We start from the raw sequence: 22,304 nt of genomic DNA, 5'->3' as shown, positions 1-22,304 counted from the left end.
AATAAGAATTATGAAGGGACTCGGGAATATTTGAAGTGAAAAAAAAAAACCTTTGATATCGTCTGGTTTCTTTTGTTTGGAATGTTTGCGTACTGTGACGTCAACATGTTTCCTACGAATCGGAATCATAACGTTTCGCGCGCTTTTCATTTTTGGGTATTTTGACTTTTTAGGGCATTAGAGAAACATAATCTACATTCAAAGCTTGTTGATTATGAATTTCTCACATCTCGTGAAATGAATTTTATAGTCTGAATAGCTCAGCAAGCCTCGCGATCAAAACTATAAAATTTATTTCACTCGATGTGAGAAATTCCATAATCAACTCTTTATCGTTGTAGATTCTATATGTCCCGCCTTAATTTATTTTTTTCAATTGCACAACGCAGATACGTATAGAAGTATTCTTTAACAAAACTTGATGCTCACTGCCGACTGCAGAATAGATGTTTTAGAATTAACACAAAATCAACTTCCAAATAAAAATCTAGTTTAACGTTTCTAATTCACTGTGGTAAATGCGCATCCACCACGCAAAAAAAATGATAGTTAGGTTTCTATCCCATGCTCTTAGATCGATATCGATGAGAAGACAAAAAGTCAATCTAATTATAATTAAACCTATCAATTGTTCCATTCAGTTTGATTGGAATAATTGATAGGTAGATTGCCAAAAAATAAGTGAGTTCTGGGCTTGACAAGGGCACCACATCAAGTTTAAAAATTGAACTAATCGAACTAATAAAACGTCGTTAGTAAAAACCTACAAATGAGGAATACGCGAAAAAAGATGTAAGATCAAAAAATCAAATGTAAAACTTTATTAATTTTCCTTCCTCCTTTTTTTAGCTACTTTCACCTTTTCTAGTGAGACGGGCACTGTCGGGGTGTTGGAATGTACTTCTTCGAAGGTTCGTGTTCATAAGACATATCTCTACGCCACTGAAAAGCGAAGACACATGTTAATAAGAATTAGTTTATTTTCAGCCTTTCGTTCAAAGTATATGTCAGAATTTATGTTTTTTTAGTTCTTTTTCTATGATAAATGTGAAAATTGTAAAACAACAAAAAACAAAAAAACAAAAACAAAAAAAAACAAAAAAAAAACTGAACGACATAATACGAGAGCTTTTCACAACTGACATGCTTTCAAGTGACCTTTTGTAAAAAAATAAGGGCTACTTTTAGGGCTAAATTCTTAAAAAAAAATAAGGGCTAAATTTAGGCTTTTTTAGGCCTTTGAACACAAAAATAAGGGATGACATTCTTTCTTTTTTCAATTAAAATACTAAAAGAAAAATAAGTTACTTACCACTGGCTAAAGACAGCAAATTAAAGCTATTTACCAACCCAGAAGATCATGTCAGTTGTCATCAACAGTTGTATTCAGCAACTGCTAATGACCACCAAAGTGTCTTCTGAGGTGTTTATTTGATCATTATACTCATTTTCTGAAGGTATACTAAGCTAGATCCTATTAATACAAATGATATAAAGGGAAATTATTATTTAAACATTTCAAAATTCGAAAAATAAGGAATTTCTCAACAAAACTTGGGATTTTTAAGGATTTTTCTGCTTTTATTAGGAAAATAAGGGCTGCTTTTCAAAAATAAGGAAAATCAGGAAAATAAGGGCCTCCTTGAAAGCCTGAACTGACTGTCTACATTACAGTTTGGTTTGACATTTTACGGACTTTATAAAAAGGTCCATATTAACTATAATTGATACTGCGGTACTTTATGTGGATATTCTTCAAAAGTTGTGTGTAGCATTTTAAAAAATCGGTAATTATCATTACTGACTAAATTTATATTTTGACGTTATTTCATACTTTGTATTCCATTTCCAGCTTTGTTAAAATATTGTTATTTATTAAAATTTCTGACCATCCATTGTAATATACCTATGCTTTAAATGAAACTGTATATTTTCAGAATTCGAGATTTGTTCATCAATTTTTTTGCATCAAAATATGTTGATAATTCATTAAGACACATGTTGCGAAGCTTAAAAAAGTATGATACATGTATATTTATTGTGATAGACAATGTAACTAAGTTCGATTAATCAACTTCATTGAAAAGACATTTAAGTACTTCTCCGTCTTAGAATCTGGCAAAATGTATACGAGGTGTGACACATGAAGGAAAAAAAAGCAGAGATTGTATTAACCAATTAATCATACCTAATAACCACCAGTGATAACCATCAAAGGTTTGTAAATTTGCTTTTTTAAGATATTGATAAGTAAACTTTAGTTGAAAAGCACTACGGAAAAATTTCTCGCACTCTTCCCTCATGTAAGAGGTCAAAAATTATCTACGTCACAGATGCTTCAGGATAAATTTGAATAGCTTTTTGGTTGTTTCTAGATGTACTGAGTATATTTGGGCAAAAATGACTAAGGCACCGACCATTTTTATACTGAGGGAGGCCTGGGATTTTCAATGTTGTTAAATAATTTTTTTCTGCTCTTCTTAAATTCATTTTTTTTTCAATACCAACTGAATTATAATTTTTCTTTTCAGGAATATGACAGGATTCGTTTTTTTATTTTGCTAGTCAAATTTACGATCAACAATTAATGGAAAATATTATGAACGTTTTGTAAATATCAAGGCTGGGCATATGAAAGTTAAGACTCAGATAATCAGATATTTTGTTCTTGTTAAGACCAAATAAAATTAATTAATAGGTTTACATTCACTACCGCTCTAAAAAAATGACAATTTTTTTTTAAATGGGACGGGATTTTCAAAATCAGGATTTTTTTTACTTCAGTTTCTTGTATTTGGGCACTATAATACACAAATCATTCAATTTTTGGTGACCACAATAATGTTTGTTCTCTGAAACTGATGTGGCTATGGAATTAGAACGTGTCTATATACCAAAAAGACAAAATTAGGCAAGCAAATACCTGGTAAGGAGTCAAAAATAAAAAATAAAATCCTCCCAACCACCCCATGTTCTTGGTGAGGGTTGGATGAAATTTATTTGGCCTAAACAAGACATGGCTTTGTCTGTAGCCAGGTATTGATGAGGAGTTGCTTCTTTTTTCTAAACCATACAGAGCACGAGAAAGTCTAGGACTCGTGCAGACCTGAAAGTTTCCCCTGCGATAGCACGAGAAAGTCTGAGACTCGTGCAGGCCAAACGTTTCCCCTGCGATAGCACGAGAAAGTCTGAGACTCGTGCAAGCCAAAAGTTTCCACTGCAATAGCACGAGAAAGTCTGGGGCTTGTGTAGGGAAGAAGCGCACGTCTCAATCAATCATGCATAGCCAATCTAGAGTCTTTAGCCCTTTAGCACCCCAAAATATATCAATAAGACAAGAAGCAATCTATGAGTAAATTCATGACTGTATATTATGTATAATTAAAATTCTTGCACTTATATAGAAAATAAGGGGTGACAGGAGACAACCTTGGCATATTTCTTGTATGTTCATTGAATGATTGTGAGAGTGTTGAATTGTGGATGACTTGGCATATGGTGTTTTTGTGAAGTCCTTGGATAATCTTTTCAATTTGACAGGGGTTCCACAGTGTCTTAGTACCTTTAAAAGTGCATTTCTAAGTGAAGCTTAAACTCCACACGTCAGAGATTTCCACTGTTTCCCAGATGTTTTCAAACACCTCATGCAAGGTGCTGTAGGGCCACGTGCAGGTCCGAGTGTCAACAGAATAGGTGAAATATTGCAGCTCGGCCGTTTAACCCCAACAATCAATCAATCATTCGAGGTGTTGTAGGTTTTTTTCCGGGGAACTGTCCTCTTTGCACATTACATTAAGAACTAATTCTAATAAACAAATTATAATATTAGAAGTAAGTTTTCATTGCTTAAAAAGTATAGCATAGACTTCTTTTTTCATTTCAAAGTGAACGTTTTCTGCTGCCTTAATTGGTTCATTACTGAACATGCTTGTATACATGCTTGTCATGTCATAAGTACATAGGAAATTTCTTGTCATTTAGAAACTGTAAAAGTTCCTAGCTGTCTCGTATATAAGTTCCTTGGTCTTTAACTATAGGTAGCAAAAAATAGTCAAGAAGTCTACGCAATTTCCACAACGGGAAATAATCGGACGGCATGGTATTCTTATCTTTTCTCTATTGTGGAGATAAAATCTAAATTGGTTATAATGTATAGTGGTAGTTCGTGTATTTTTTTGCATCTTTCTAATAGTTTGTTCAATATACTGGATTAATACAATACAAAATGTCTCTGGATATTGATATCCATTTAGTTGCTCATTATAACATTATGAATTTTTCGACTATAAAGCGTACAATGTTAATATTAAAGACATCTGTTACATAATTTAACATGTTGAATGATAGTTTATGGTGCATTCACTATAAGTACATGAGATTCCTCTCCTTTCCTTTCTTTTTTTCAATTTTATTTTTTGTACCTAAACTTTTTTTTATGAAAAACAGAATACAACATTACTTTTTTTCACCATTAAGGAACTTAATTTATTTTTTTCTTGCCACAGCAAAAATATATATTTTTTTATTTTTCTTAATAATTAATATCCCAGGACCCCCCTCAATATAAAAATGGTCTTTGCCTAAATTGGGGAAAATGATTTGCCACCTGTTGCCTGATTCTTACACAGAATGGTACTTAAGTTGCAGTCTTAATCAGACAGAAGGCGATTCATGCACATCAAAAACCCACCGATTTTTTTGTTCAGAAACAGTTACTGATTACATAATCAGCCATTGTTTTTCATTTGGTTGTTGCGTTTTTGAAAAAAAAATATATATATATAATAAATTGGCACTCTGCAAAAGTTATCGTTATTGATTTTGGAAAGATTTGGTTGATTATAGTGGGAGATGAATGAATAATTTTCCAAAAAAATATACAGATCTGAATACAGAAAGGGATATTTTTACGTACACATAAAGCATATGAAGACTGAAAAAGCATTGTTTGTTTGGAGTTTTTTTTTCCTACATCATGAATCACTTTACCATTGGTAGTACCTTAATTTTATAACTTAAAACACATGACAGTCTTGGACATAACAGGTATACATAACAGTCGTGGAGATACAAAAAATCTGTTCTACTTCCATTTTTTTTCAAGAACCAATACAACCATTTTTTTAAATAGATAAAAACTTACGTTGTGGCCAGCTGGATTATTGTCTCCATGACAACGGTGATAGAAAGTTGTGTTTGTAAGCATTCCTTGGAAGTTATCTCGCACGGTTTTGTCATTCCAGTTCCAAGTGCTCAGGGTGTGAATATTATGGTTGGGATTCGAGCCCATTTGGGAATACAGAGGTTCACTGAGACAACTTGAAATATTGTGTTTAGGGTAGTAGTAGAGAAATGCCAAGCACATTTCTTCCGACGTCGATAGTCCTCCCTATGAAAAAAAAAATTGTTCAGGAGCCTAGTAGAAAATAAGTATTTTCTAAATTGATGTTAGACGTACTCTTTATTCAGTACAGCAACACAATCAATGTTATATCACTTTTAAGTGTAAATATTTGTAAGAATCAGGCAGAATGGAAAAAACCATAACCATGCATGTCAAAACCCCACCGATCTAACAATGTAATATCACTCACGGATGCTTTCTTTATTTGAAATTACTTGATCTCTTTTACTGTGAACATTGGCAATTGAAAATAAATACAGAGAAGACAAACGTTCTAATATTTTTTTTGTGGAAGAACTCCACTAAACTTGATTTTTTTTTTATTAAAAAAACATGAAATGGAAATAGTTAAAGATTATAAATATCTTGGTATATTTTTTCCAGAAGTGGTTCCTTTCTGAGAACACGAAAATATTTATATGACCAGAGTACAAAAGCTATGTATTCAATTTGGAAAAAAAAGTAGACAAAATATCTATCTATTGAATGTCAATTAGACCTTTTTGAAAAAGCCGTGTTGCCTATTTTACTATGCGGATCTGAAATTCAAAAACAATGACATTTTAGAACGTATTAAACTTAAATTTTGTAGATTGTTGTTGCATTTAAAACAATCGACATGCACCTGATTTTATTGTCTATGCAGAGCTTGGAAAATATCAAATTGCTTTAAGCGCAAAAGTGTGTATGAAAAAATTGTGGGGTAGACTTTTGAATGACAAAGATAGTAAAATATCACACTTGTTATATATATTATTGTTAATACATGGGTATCAAAAATATTGAACAAATACTTAAAGACCAGTTTAAGCAATTCTGTTTGTCACAGCTGTATGTTTCACCAAAATGTCTATGCTATAGAATACTAGTATTTAAAAGTGAAGTCAAATTTAAACATTATATTGCTGCATTGCCTAATAATTTAATGCATATATTATGTCAATTTAGATGTGGGAGTCACCGATTTCCAGTCGAGACGAGAAGATGGCACGATGTGGCTAGAAATGACCGACTTTGCCATCTTTGTGGCTCGCCTGACATCGGTGACAAGTATCATTATATACTGTCTTGCAGCTCATTAAAAGCTGAAAGAAAAAAAATCTACTGGAATTTTGCTAGAAAAATCCAAATACTTTCAAGTTTGTTTAATTCTAAAGATTATGTTATATTAGAAAAAAACACCCTGAACCTGGAATCATGAATTGTAAATGGATTACTTCGGTGTGTATTGATCAAAAGTGTTCAAAATAAAGCTCTAATGGTAAACTTTAAAATCATAACTTTCATTACCGAAGTGTATGAACGTTGTGTACATGTGTGAGTAATTTGCCTCTATTGTGTCAGTTGGCACAACAATGTTGGAACAACGTGACTTTCCTTTATTATTGTACGACTGACGGTTTTCAAGTTAAGTGACTAACTGAGTAATTTCATTTCAGGTTGCGAAATTGCGTAACCAGGGAAACCTAAAATCTTTCCGAAACCTTGTCAAATAGTACTGCCCTCAGATTGAAACGAGACAACATGGTGGACTAAAAAATTTCTATCCGGAGAAAGTGTTGTTGAAATCCCATCTAAATAATATTATAGCATGTAGAAAGACGATGTGGAGTAGAAAAAAACTATAAATAAATTTGTGTGCACACAAACTACAGAAGAACACAAACAGTAATGTCTATTGGAATAAACATTCAGTATCGAGTGAGTACTACTATTTCTTTGTTTACATTTTGACTCTGCCATTTACATGACAAACTGAACTTCAAAGCAATGATATTATGGCAGGCAGTAATATGGGCAAAATAAATAGACACAAGCAAAAAAAAAACTTGAGTAATCCATCCAAAGCACCAAAACAGCCAGTTCAGGTGGTGTGTTTACAAAGTTGTCAAACATACAACGCAAACGATTACTTTCTAGCGAAACATCTGAGAACAATGACGATGCAGAAGTTCTCATAGATGATGTCCTAGGCGCATTAACTAATGATATCATAGACCGATTTGTGTCAGCACTGGTAGAAATACCTGCAATCTTGACCATTTGAACACCTAGCCCCAACGCTAAAATCTGAAATAGATAACCAGCTGAAACAACTACATAAAAACATAAAGATAATTAACGGGCTTGAAATAAAGCCAGTTAAAAATAGATAATATGGCAGACGCCATAGTTTACGAATATCAGGTATACCGAAGTCAGACAGATAAAATACTGATTTCCTTGTGGGCGACTTCTTGCAACAAGAATTAGACATCGAAATTGACCCTCAGAAATTGATAGATCCCATCGTCTAAGCGTGAAAAAGCCCAACAATACCAGGCTTATGGCAGCAAAGTTTGTAAATTACAGGCTAAAAGAACTGATCTATGCTAATAGGCGATATCTTCGACCAGGCTTTTCCATATAGGAAGAGCTAGCTTATTTTATAAAGCCAAACAACTGAACAAGAAAAAGTTGATCGAAAATACACGCACATGGGATGGGCTTGTATTTATCAAAAACTCAAACGGTATAAAAACAGCATGTAGGAGAGATAATGAACTGCCTGTAACATTTGCGCCCAAGAATTCCACATCAATTGAAGAATCAAGCGTTCTAATGTTATACCCATTTATAAGAATAAGGGGTCTAAATCAGATGCTTCCAACTTTCGTCCTATTTCTCTTACATACGTTCTCTGTAAGATGATGGAAAAGATCTTGATTAAGCATATGCACTTTGTTCTTTAACATCACATCATTACAGAACATCCGTCTGGATTCATGCCTAAGGACTCTACTGTATATCAGCTATTAAATATTTATAATACAATACTTGTCAATTTAGATACAGGGAAGGATGTTCGATCTGTATTTTGTGATATATCTAAGGCTTTTGACAGAATTTGGCACAAGGGAATTTTATTTAAATTACAGAAAAATGGGGTTTGCGATGATCTGATTTGGGAGATATCAATGCAGGGTCCCTCAAGGTTCTGTATTACTTCCTTTTCTGTTTCTTATTTATATCAATGACATTATTGAGGGTATAAACTGTCAGATAAATCTTTTTGCAGACGATACATCATTATTTGTTATTTTTGATGACCAAAATTATAGAGATGCTGCAGACAAGATATCAACAGATCTATCACATATTTATAATTGGTCTAAAAATTGGGCTATAAATTCAACCATCCAAGACTGAACCTTTGTTATTCTGTCGACGAAGTGTGGAAGACCATCCCACATGCTTTGGACGCCATGAAAACCAGGTGAATGATGTTGATGTACATACACATCTAGGACTACCAGAACAACGCAAAATAGAATGTGCACATTAATAGAATTTACAAAAAGGCACCTGAATGACTAAAGTTACTTAGAATGTTGAAGTATCAGATCTCTAGGAAAGAATTTATTAATATTTATTTTTCATTTATTCGACTAGTACTTGAATATGCGGATATAGTATGGGATAATTGTTCATTGTATGAGTCAAACCTACTTGAGAGTGTTCTAGCGGAAGCCGGAAGAATTATTACTGGAGTACGGGTAAATTCCTTAAAATCAAAGATGTATGAAGAACTTGGTTGGGAACCGCTATACAAGCGACGTAAGAATGATCGACTTATTTTGACGTATGAGATGATCAAGGCACTTGCTCCAAATTACATATCAAATCTTTTACAACCTTATATTGTTAATATTCAGGATTATAATCTCAGGCAACAGATTAAATATGATAACTTGCTCTTGTATGTTTACAATACTATTATAGCGTATTCAAAGTGTTTTATGCCTTTCACTAATCGTCTCTGGAAACAGCTTCCAACATCAACGAAGAATAGTCCCTCCGTTAATATTTTCAAAAAGAGATTAAACTTCGAAAATCCTGGAGCTCCTGAGTCCTTCAACATTGGTAACAGAAAAAGAGAATATATGGATTTGTCAGCTAAGGTGTGAAACTAGCAGCCTGAAATCACATCTGCATCCTCACCACTTGGCTGAGGATCCATCCTGTCCCCACTGTGGAGACTCCATAGAGGATAACTACCACTTTTTAATATCGTGTCAAATTTCATTACAATCGATATTTTCTGTGTGAAGAAGTGTAATATTTTGGTAAGATTTGGCCAACATCATTTTTTATTTCTCAACTGAGATTAATATGATATTCCGAGTTCTCAATAATAACTTCTTTGATTTTTTCCCTTACTTTTTCTATTTTCAAAATACATGTAGATTGCAGTAAATGTCTTTTATAAGAATACAAAAGGTTATATTTTTATTTGCGTTGATATCATCTTTAAAAAAAATTATAATAGAGTTATCCTTCTTTATATTTATATGTATTCCTTAATTACATGTTCACTAATTGTATGTTGCCTTGTATGAAGAGGATATATATAGGCTTTAAACCTGCTATCCAATCCAATTGATCTTATTGAATAAAATATGTTTTAAACAATATAACAGTACTGCCTTCTGTTTCTGAACAATATGTTGCTTCCGGTTTGTGTGTATCTAAAGAAATGTTTACAAAACTAGTATTTCCGCAACGGGGCATATAACTCTGGACCGATTAATGATCACGTCTCACAGGGTGAATCCCAAAGTCTTATCTCAGATTGCAAAAGATGGTCAAAATCGTGGCGTGATACGATTGAATCAGAATCGGGCATATTGTTGTAGGGGGGGGGCGGAAAGAAAAGAATAATAATATACAGAAGATATACAAGAAGGTCGTCTCGTTGAAATGGGAAATTGCAAACACCTTTTCAAAAGCCTCTTTCAGGAGGGATAATTGGTGGGAAAATCTTTCAAAGGGAAGATAATTAGCGTTGTGTCAAGTGCTATTGGGGGGTACAAATGGGGAGACATGTTATAAGCTCGAACGTCGTATATAGAAGTTAAACTTGATTAAAAAATGAATAGGATTGCAGTATAAAGACAATAGCAGTAATATAACTAGAAATAAAAACTATATACGAATTCTGCACGAATCAGAAAGAAGCTCGACCGGTTTACTCCGATTCTACACCTCATCTGTATATTTGTTTTTATTTCAAATCAATACACTGTTATTGTCTTCGTACATGTTTCTGGCTTATTCATGGATCAATATACATGTAGACGGGTTCCACTGGGTAGCAACTAACACTTACAGTCGTAGGATTACTCCTCTGGCTTGAGTCGTAATAACAATCAACTGTCATTCGATCTCCCTGATAAAACAGAATAAACATGAAAACAGAATAAAAACAAGGGACAAGTGATACATTTTTACACTTATCATACCGAGTGATATTCATTCGACATTATTATAAGGTGCATCATAAAACCTTTTGACAAATATAGCCCTAAATTCGCCATTAATTTCCCTTTGACTGCAGACAAACCTGTGTATCTAGAATTTTAAGACATAGCATCCCCTAGATACATGTATGAGAAAGTTGCAATCATTTTATGTAAAATTATATAACAAATTAGCTTGACTTTTGCTGTTTTAATTTGATCAATTCTGCAGAGAGCGCAAAAATGAAAAGTTTGGATGTTTTTTTTCTGAGATGTTCCCCATGTAAACTCTATTCACATTGACATGCTGGTGAGAAGGACAACAGCCATCTTTACACAATAGGTGAATCAGATATGAACTGTGTAAATTAGTGGACCATATCAAGTGAATCTCAGGTGTTAGTTCATTTTTGCAAATGAAAAAAATAACCCTACAAAAGTCAGGTCAGTTTTCGATATAATTTTAGATATTAAACTTGAGGAAACTTTTTAATAGCTAAGGGATGCTATGCCTTAAACATTTTCTGTAGATACACAAGTTTGTCTGTAGTCTTAGAGAAATTAGTAGTGAAACAGAGGCCATATTATTTGAAAGATAATGGTAAACCTTAAAATGGATTTTTTTCTTCATTTTTCCGAGCTATGTAATAAAAGTTCCTTTTATTTCTATTTGATGAAAACTGATTGTTTCATGTGTTATTTGTTGTACCCTTGTAGTACAAAGTATACTAATTAGCGTGTTAGCTTATCATCAAAAGCGCCATCAAATATTCATTAGCAGTGATTTCTTCATGGGGACAATTCGACCCACATACAAGTCGCCCGAAGTCTTCAATGACATAGAAAGCATGAGTGACATATATCAATAAAGGCCCTTGGCCTACATCTTCGACATAATACAACTGTCTTATAATTATAAATAATATAAGGTAAGAAAGGACCATATTGTCTGTTGACTTTGTCTTCTAATACTCACGTATCGTATCTCTCTCTCTTTAGAAAAAATCCTAAAATCTTGGAAATCAAAATCATAGGTAAGGTCTTCAGATAATGGTTCTAGCTCCGTGTCCCCTCTTATATGTCTGGCCCTTATCTTCTTCCCTAAAAGGTGAGCATGTAAAAGAACGGCAAATACCTTCATCGTATTGTCTTGTGTCTTCAACGCCTAGATAAAAAGAACATATTAACGTAAATTCCATTAAAAAAAAAACTCGATACATGTATATATACATGTAAACAGCTAAAATATGGTTAAATTGAAAATCTTTGCTTATATAGGGCATATGCCCACAGAACTAATCCAATTTGATTTAAAAATAATAGTTGTTCCATTCAGTCACTGCCTAATAAAACTAACAACAGTCCATTCTAGTTTCTGTTCGAATGATCTCCAATATTTATTTGATCATATGTCTACAATCGTTTAAATTTATGTTTTGGTTCATTTAATTTAAAAAAAAATGTCTTTGTTATATATTTCTGGTATTGCTTTTTTGTTATTATGTTCTTTTTGTTTGTCTTCGATTATACAGGTTTGCCATGTTCCATTACTTGCAAGATAATTATCGTGTAAATTTGTTAACACCTTCTGTAAGCATCCCTCGCTGCAGTAATGCCTGGATAGAAAATTTGGTTCATGGGGAGGAACAAACTGCATTCTGTTGACGATTGCTCCGGTTTCCAACATCCCAGCGTCATATTGACGAATCTTTGGGGTCGCAATTATCTTGAACCCAGAACTATCTATTATTCCTGTAACGCAAATAAGATGAAACATTTAAGTACCATTCTGTGTAAGGAATTGGCAATGGGTTGCACATCATTTTTTTCACAATAAGATACATCTAGAAAAATTCACCGATAATCTGATCTAATTCAGTCTGACAGGAAATAAATTTAAAAAATCTGCGCATATGCAGAACATTGATGACTCATAACTGGTCACCCAGTGGATTTTGTTATGGGCTATAGAGATCAAAATCCCGGTAACTAGAGTACCAAGTGATTCGCCCATATTAGTCAAGATCGGAAGTTCAATCTCATATCTAATAAATTTTGTATCCTAAATAGTTAAAACAATTAACCAACAAACTTCACAGCTGACGTCCTGTATATTGAAGTGTTGACAGAACCTGATCAAGGAGACGAAGTTACAATTAGGCCAGTGAAGCCCGACAAAATGAACTACAGTACTGATCGCATTACATCATAAGGCAGATCTAATGCCCTTCACTCAAAAAACTTAGATTTATTATAATATAGAAGACCCGGAAAACAGAATTTCTGGATCCTTCACTGTTCATGTTCAACTGACAGCCAATTCCACGATTTTACCAGTTTAGACACGAGGATGTTCAGATTTCCCGCATATGCACAGGATATGTATTACTTTAGCCGGACCTGACAGATTGACATTAGCTTCTAAGCTATTCAAAGTTCATCGTTTATAAATTAGCGTTTTTTGGGTGGTTTATTCTATGTACGGCACATATGAACGAATACGTTTACTGCGTGCATATTTTTTCATTCTTCATACAATAACACATTTTTACCAGATTTCAAAGTGGGGTTGTTATAGTGCGTTTCCATCACAAGATATCGAGGATCACCGGGAGCATTGAATGAAAATCCAACATTTGGTGGAAAGTCAAAGGCCTGGAAAGACATTAAGCACATGGTTGTGATTTGTGGCATTGAATTCCATAGAGCGATACAGAACAGACGTTAACAAATTAAAGCTTCGGTTCGATAAATGTCAGAAAATTGGAACAGTTATTATATATTGTAAAGTTAATGCCCTTTTAATTCACAGACATCGACATTTAGTGTTCAAATCGCCTTTGCAAAAGACCGAGTATTGCATTATTTTTATTGGTGTTTCTATAAATTTGTATTCGCAAGTTCAAACGGATTAAGAAGGTTGTGACTACTATCGTATATCGGCAAAACTCATTGTTGGAAATACTTGAAAATAATCGTTTGAATAATTTGCCATTTTAGTATGATTTTTTTTTACAGAATATTCTTTGAAAATTTAATAAAACATAACTCTGATTTCATTATGCCCACCCTTTTTCAAATGCATTTACCACATAATAGCAAACAGAAACTATCGGGGAATCATAAGATCTTTTCTCGTTAATAAAAGAAAATACTCAGCACTAGGCAGAAGAATCTGTTAAAATTTGACCGATCCGATTTTAAAATTACAGTTTAACTGGTTGAATGTTTTACTATTTTTCTCAGCTCCTCGTTTCGCGCCAAAATCTTGGAAGAGTTAAAATTGTTCTTTATTTAGCACCATCTGGTGAAAAAAAACCGCTTTAATTCGCGTATGACTATTTTTTCAAGAACAGAGGCAATTCCTGCATTTGTATTTTTCTTTAGGACGCGTCTGAGTAGTTCCGATTGCATGAAAAACAACCGCAGTTAACATTAAAAAAAAAGACTTTCCAGTAGATAATTACACTGACAAGAAAATAACAATAAAAAAATTGACATTGACTCACAAACTCACCACGCCACCTACTGCCCATGCAATGATGACGTCATTACATTTTAAATGGGCTGGTTTATTATTGTAGCAATGATATGTGTGTCCTACGTCACTGTCAGTGGCTGTTGGACAATTATACACCAGAATGTGGTGCACGTAGTTCTCGTTTCCAGGGGTAATTACGGGTTCATACTGCATAAAAGAAAATACGAAAATATAGACTAAAGTGACGTGTTATTATAAGCTCAAATCCGCTCTTGAGAAAGGTACCGGTGGAGGGAGGCTTTTAATTGAAACACAGCATAAAATATGTTACTAGTTATTTATCAGGCTGTGTTTTTTCCTTTTTTTTTGTTATTGTTTTTGTTTCAAGCATATAGCAAGAAGTACAATTGAAGGATTGTTCCTTTTTTTATTTCATTGTGCTCCTTCTTGATTATTGTCCGCAAGTATCCTCGATTTTTTTTTAATTATTTAGACGTAAAAAACTTATAACCTGGCATTCTCGGTGCCGTCTGTATTTTCTAGTTATCAACTATGTACGGAAGAGATACATTCGGAAAAAATCGTGTTTTCTTTAGTATCAGCTATTGTCATCGGTGAATTAATTCGGATTCCATAACTGCCATTCGGTGTATATTATCTTAAACAAATTACCCTAATCATGTGATACTTCTGTGCTAGGTGTGGAACTTTAAATACACGACACTGATATGTCGTGTCCGTTGACGGAACGTGGAACTGAAATAAAGGCAAGAACTATCGAGTAAGTAACTTGTGGACAGGCCTTGGTAATCCCAAAGACTCGCGTAATTTCATCATATTCGAAAAACAAAAGTTCAATAAGAAAAAAAATAATAATAGGATAATTAATTGGAAGGAGTGAATAACCAAAATATGATCACGAGTGCCAAAGAACGCCTAGATTTAACGAGTGTGTGGAACTTGTTCCGCGCACGAGTTAAATCTTGCTGCGTTCTTGGCATGAGTGATCATACTTTGGTTATTCACGATAACCAATTCATTATCCTATTTATTATATAGATTTCCTCTATTATTCGTTGCTATTTATTAACTTCAATTTCAAATTTTGTGAACGGCGGATTCATTTCAAAGTTGTTACGTTTTGGCGGGAGAAAGTTCGATAGTGAAATTACCGATTTTTTTTCAGTGCGAATTATCCAAATGTATTCCACTGAAAACATTCGATAAAACACTGCTATCTATATAATAAATATAAATAAATAAATAAATAAATAAATGCCTTTTTGAATTTAATTTTGAAAAATATCGGTTTTATCCATTTTACATTCCATGTGCACGTTTCTGCCAGTAGTACTTTTTCATTTTTAGAAATTCTTTATAACAAACACGAATATGTTATATTTACATGTGCATGTATCATATATTTAGATTAAAATGTAACTTTTTTGTATATGCATTATAAGTATTTGTTACAACCCTATATTGTCTACCCTACATCGCATACCCTAATCACACTCCTAGACCTATATCGCATAACTTCACAGACCATACTTGAAGTATGATTAAAATATATGATATAATGAACAGGACATGTTAAAATCTGTATCATATGCTGTATCAACCCTCGAACTATATCATCTTGCGGGCCTGTGGGCACGAACTACCTGTTTATCGTTGCGTTACTTTCGGGGCCACAAATACGGAAGTACTGTAAAAAATCAGGTATAAATATGTAGCTTGATTAAAAAATGATATGGATTGCTGTATAAAGAAAATATAACTGTATATGGACTAGAAATAAAAACGATATACGACATTCGGCACGAATCGGCGAGCCTTGCGTTTTACACCGATTCTAAGTTCATCCGTATATACTTTTTTCAATATGTAACAGTTATTTTCTTTGTGCAGGTTCTTACCTATTTTTACAAGAAAAATGGTAATTTTGCACAACCTTGAAGATACACAGAATCCTTTCTATTCTAACACACACACACACACACACATATATATACTTACGCTGTGATGGTTGATATGAAATTCATGAGCCTCAGGCGGAGGAACATATTCGTTTGCTTTTACTGATGACAGCAACATAAGACTCTTGGCTCCACGTCTTTCTGATCCATGATAAGACATTGAGGCGAAGGATGTGGGGTCATTTGGGTGGTAGGAATAGATGACTTTTAATGTGTTGTCCTTAAGAAGAAAATGAGAATATATATATATTTTTTTTTTCTTCGTAAAAGGTGTAACACTTGGACCAGACACGTTTTTTTTTAATTTATACCTATGAAATTTGTGATCTATCGCTGAAACAACTGAAATGATTGATTAATTGTTGGGGTTTAACGCCCTAGCAGCAATATTTCAGCTATATTTTCAGGCGGTGATAACTGAAATGAAAATGGTTCTAACAGAAAATATATGCTATTAAAAATAAAGATAAAAGCGGTATAAACAGGACTATAAAATCACTATACGAATCAATTTTATCTGTACATTGCTAAGATGTTCGCATAAATAATTCAAATTAATGAAGTACAAATGCGTTCTAAACCCATTATCTTCGTCTCAATTTTCAGACCTTAAGCAATGAAAATGTTTACTTACCGTTATGGTATGGTCTTCGTCATCGCATGTGTCTAATTTCCTTACAAACTTAAGAACCGTCCCAAAATCATCTTCCTTTCCCAGCAGTAAGAACCAATCTTGACTAGCGTCGATAATTGGTGTGAAATGTCCATCAGTATGACAGTCCTGAAGTTAGTTGACGTATTGTGAATCTTGCTGTCCAACGACGAATCATGCAGTGGTGATTTGTGGGTCGAAAAATTACATTTATTTTGTAACTTTGATATATATTTACATTTGTAACTGCTTCAGGTTATTTAAAATCATCATGTACAGGTCTAGTGGTTGAAAACAAAGTCAAAGATTGGTTATGCATGAAAGAAGAAAAGTCTTACAGAATAAAGGCGGGAAGACATAACAGAAACCCATAAAAACGATGGTGGCGCAAAGCTGGACTCGGTCGGTTTTTTTTACTGAGGATATTGATACGCGAGTTGGGGAGTGGTTGTAGCTGTATAGCAAGCAATGCATGGTACTGAAGATGTTTTACCATGTTAAACCCTCTGAAACTGAATAAAATCTTCTAATTATTGCCGGTGGTTTGCTACATAAGAGAACAACAAACGTAAACAAGAAAACCAACCTTGAAATGAGTCAATCCTTGATTGTCAACCCAACCGACGACGACGTCAGATGGGAACATTTTACCGTTAGTCGACAGTCCAAATCCGACATATCCTTTTGTTTTCACGTGAGTTTCGAATGTTATATGAGTGCCATTTGTCTTCCAAAACAACCAGTAGTTGTCATGGTTGTCCAACTGCCAAACATTACTGAACGGTTCTGTTGGTGACGGTTTTGACGGGGTCACAACGGCAGTTGTTGTGCATTTATAAATAGACAAGAATAAAAGTAGCCAAATGAAACATGAAGTCTCCATAGTTGTCATGAGTATATGGTATGGTCATTTTACTTATAAAGGTGAAGTTTATCTTAACCAAATGTTTACTTATTGATGTTTGCGAAATGACCTACTGGTATCAGTAAGTACGTAGAAACAGAATAATTACTTGGTTCATCCACCGGGTTCAATAGTAGGCGTGCTACATGCACTATTAATGTAGTTCAAGTTGTCCTATTTCAAAAGATAATGCACAAGGATAGTGTATTTTGTAAGATATTTCAGGTGAATTAGTAGAACTATTGAATGTATAATCGCTTCGGCATTCTAGATTCCTGTAGACGTATAAGTGTTGTTTTCCAAAACATTTGAGTTCCTGGGGTCGGGTTTACGAAATGAATTATCATTATTTTCCTTAAATTCAAGCAACCGTGAACCTAATTGTCCTGCTTCCACGCGCCTAAGTCTCTGTGACGTCATTTAAATCCCATAACTTTGATTGGATTTACCAAAAAGTAAGGAGTATTCTTGGATTTCGTTTTTGTGGCGCCATAATAAGATTGCTGGAAATCAAAGATTTAGGAAACAGGGTTACTGTTATGTAACTTTATGGATAATTTTTAGCCAAGTTAATAATTGATTTGGTAAAAATGAATAACATTGATTAATATTTCCGTTTAAAGTATCACGTACATACTGTGGTACAGTTTCAACTGAGATAGTAGAGAAATAAAAAAAAACAAAATAGCTCATATTTGTAACTATGTTTAGGATTTTAACGAATACCGAGAAATAACTACATCAAGGTTTTCGATATTACAAACTCATAAAAATATTCCAAATTTTTCTCAACCGGTTTGGAGCTGCTGGCATGTCGAGTAACTGCTAGTGGTTCTTTGTTGGTGCATTTGTGTAGCGCATCATCTTTTTTTTTATATTTTTGTTTTAATATGGGACTCAGACCTTTTTGAACTGATTTTTAGGTATGTTTAATTGCCAAATATTTTTTTCCCACAGTGGTCAGATTTTTGGGGTTTTTCAAGACTTTAAAAACGCCGCCGTATTTTTTGCGCCTGTTCCAATTCAGGAATTTTTGGCCACTGTTTGTCTTTGTCTCGTTTAACTTTCAGTTTACTTTTATGTTCTTGGAGTATATACCGGTCACTATTTCGCTGTACCTGAGTATAATGTCGTTTTGGGGGCAGCAGTTGTGAGAGCTTCCTCGTCGCTCATTGAAAATACATGGGTGGCACTGAGCTGACATTTTTTTTATCCCGGTGGGGTTGTTGTCTCTTTGACATATTCACTATATTCATTCTCCTTCGGTAAAACGATATTTTAATTTAGTTCAGGTGTAATGTGTTTTCTGATTGGAATCAAGGGAACCAATTTGATAGAAGGTTCTAGCGGTAATCAAAAGAATGTAATCCAGGGACAAAGACTAGACATGGAAAACAGACAAAAACAACAAAGGACATAAAGTAACTAAAATAATGCATACAAAGTAAAAAAAAAAAAAAAAAAAAAGCAAATGAGCATATATATTCATATCATATACGCACATTATAATATATTGTGTTCATAAAAGAATCATGATATGCATACAACTGAATACGCATATCTAGGCGGTTTCAAAGAGTCGGTTGAAACTGCATAAATAATGAAAAGAGCGTAATACTTTTCAATACTTTTCAATACTTTTTATTATTTTTAAAATTGACGTTAAAAGAGTTTTTACGTCGCAAAACAGAACGTTACTTTGGAAACGTCAAAAATGCGCTCTGTGACATTTTTGTTAGACACGGTTTTACATATATATATAACCCATTTGATAAGCTAAGGAAAAAATGAAATGATAAAACCATAGAGGAGAATGAATACATTTTTAAGTATATGAAGAAATCGACTAAACACCATTTGCCTTTTTGAACAATTTCGCATGGTGTACGCGTGAATAAATAAAATATACAAATTTTAGATGTTGTGACATTTTGGTTAGACACAGACAAAATGCTGCGCTTAGACACATGTTCAACCAAGTACAATTATTTTTAGAATATACTATCTGCAGCATATATACATGTAAAATTCCAAATTTCATAGTTATTAGTTCACTCAAAGCTAACGAAAAAAGCTTTTGACAAAGACTGGGTAGCACGCAAAGTGTAGAAAACGTCGAATAAAAGATAACGTGACATCACAACATACGTGCGTATTTATCTACTATTAGAAAATAAAACTTTAGAATAAACATGATATTCTGAATATTTATACAGTCCTTTAAGCGTGAATATACTTTGGTGAAAATACTATTCGTTGTTATATTTTACAAGGGTAAGCAAGAAAGTAGCCAATGGCCAAGTCGAAAAAATTAAGATTTGTGACATAATTGTAATACGGACAAAAAGGCTTTTAACAAAAAGACTGATTGAACATTTTATATATTTTTCATTTGGGTTATGTAATAAATTGTCATATAAATAAAATATTTCTTATAATAAAAGTCCTGATTAAAAAAAAAGCTGTTCGCATAACTTTAAAAAAAAGTCTTACATTTTGTCTTCAAATCGGTTTCTTTCCATTTTTACAATGTCCACATCAAACGGGAGATAATTATGATATTGTAATACGCTTTAATCTTATCATTACGTCATGAAAAATGGGACATCGTCTACAGCACAAACTGCTCTTTAAAAAAAAGTGTGTTTTATCAAAAAACGCCAAGAAACAACTTAGATACATTGGTGAAATTGGAAGCAAGCATTTCTTAATGTTACCCGTCCACATATGAAAATGGACGTTGTTGTGATCGAATAATGCTTTCCCTTCGCAATTAACGACATTTTTCAAAGATTAATGATTGTAATCCTAAAACAACAACCATTTTCGAACATTTTAATATCTATATTGCCTTTGATAAATCCACATTCTAATAGCAATATTTCGATTTTCGTAACCAGCCAAGGTTCAATCGAATGTGACACCAACAACGTACGCAACGTCATTGTTTTGTGGAGGTGCATCACGTGAAGTGCATGCATAAAATTGTGTTTATCAAGAATGTTTTGTCCTCCCCCCTTTTAGGTGATTCTCTGGATCCTCCACTGAAACGTTTCTATCAAAACTCCGTAATAATAAAATTATGAATAATAATATCAATGCATGCGGTGTGCAGTTTAAAAGACGTATCCCTTCAAACAGATTGTCCGAACTCCACCAAAAATGATTTCAGTTATTAAGCAATTAAAATGCATTTATCCGTATAGTACATGAGTACTTAGACAAGCAAACGAAAATAAATTACGTATTAACATACAAACATAATTAAACGACTTATTGTGTAACATCCATTGAACAATTATATATTAGATCGGATTCAGAGAGCAAATAATTTATGTGTACATCTAATGTAATATCGGTCAATCTATATGTCTGCACAAATCCCTCTAAGAAGAGGATCTTCTTGTCTGGATTTTAAGTGCATCTTACTGTTGAAGTTTAAACGTTGAGAAACTCACAAATTATAATGGGTACTAATTTATCTTTGAAATTGGTATAGAACGGAAGCACTCTATATGTCGATGTTCACGACATGATAGGAATGATAAATTTCAAAGATTAACCTTTGTTAAGATCCTTCGTTACTGGGCGCCGAATGGGACTTGATCTTTTTGTAATTAAAACCAATTTTGTGTACACAAAATTGAATTCTGTCATAACAAAATCATTTTTGTCGTACAAAAATATGTTATACAGTCTTGTTTTATGATCACTTCCATTTTGTCATGACAAAATTCTTTTTGTCAAATAGGTATGCAAATATTAACTTCATTGCATAGAAAATTGACTTTTGCTACGTGGTATGGAAATTTAATAACAAAAGTCAATTTTGCAGAACAGCTCATGACAGAATTCAATTTTGTGAACTTTGTGACGTAATTTAATTTTGTCATAATATTTCTCCGTTTTAGTTTACAGAATCCAAACTAAACTAATTTGCATACAAAATTGACTTTTGTTACCCAATACTCATATTAGGCAACAAAAGTAAAGTCTGTGATACAAAAATGAACTTAGTCATGACAAAAGTAACTTTTGTCCACTGTATGACAAAATTTTCAATTTATATTAGGTTATAAATTTTGTTAATCTGAACTAATTTTTGTTGAAAAAAAACTCACTTTTGTCTGTACAAAATTGAATTTTGAGTACAAAACCACAAGATTCCCATTTGGTGACCTGTATTCACTACATTCAATACAGGAAACAATGATATTCAAACTCAGTCATATTTAATACATACTTTTCATATACTGAATACACTGATAACGATAGATCTGACATGATATACGGTAACCACATTTAACAAATCTTGATAAGATTTTGCATTGCGTTGGTCATTCGTGGTTGGATAAAACCATTCGTCCAAATAACCGAGGCTGAAAAGACATCCAAATAATTCGGAAAAGGATAGTTCGATATAAAATGTATTCCCCCATAATATAGAATAAGCAAGCAAAATCGGAAAAAATGTTATAAGCTCCTGTAATCGTCTATGATTATTTAGACGCTAACCTTGGAGCTTATAACTTATAATGTAATTATCATAACTTTGAACGATTAACACAGTCAAACGTTTTTTTATTTCTTTGTGTGTGTGTGTGT

At 33.3% G+C, this 22,304-nt stretch overlaps 1 protein-coding gene across 1 annotated transcript; it reads right to left on the bottom strand.

Moving 5' to 3' along the window:
- Window positions 1–806: 806 nt before the first annotated feature.
- Window positions 807–17,728, bottom strand: LOC148612102 (DBH-like monooxygenase protein 1 homolog). Its single transcript, XM_088593231.1, has 11 exons — window positions 17,382–17,728; window positions 16,778–16,924; window positions 16,184–16,363; window positions 14,837–14,920; window positions 14,201–14,371; window positions 13,236–13,338; window positions 12,269–12,435; window positions 11,660–11,848; window positions 10,554–10,613; window positions 5,144–5,389; window positions 807–942 (listed from the first exon to the last, which is right to left on the bottom strand). The coding sequence occupies exons 1-11, from the start codon at window positions 17,685–17,687 to the stop codon at window positions 865–867; spliced, it is 1,731 nt and encodes a 576-aa protein (XP_088449357.1). The 5' UTR covers window positions 17,688–17,728; the 3' UTR covers window positions 807–864.
- Between the last annotated feature and the right edge of the window lie 4,576 nt (window positions 17,729–22,304).

This window comes from Perna viridis, chromosome 7 (assembly GCF_037379345.1).
Source record: "Perna viridis isolate PV_CMFRI_1.1 ecotype Kerala chromosome 7, ASM3737934v1, whole genome shotgun sequence".
Lineage (NCBI taxonomy): Eukaryota > Metazoa > Mollusca > Bivalvia > Mytilida > Mytilidae > Perna > Perna viridis.
Note: the sequence above shows the minus strand (reverse complement) of the source record. Positions and strands in the feature narration are given on the sequence as shown.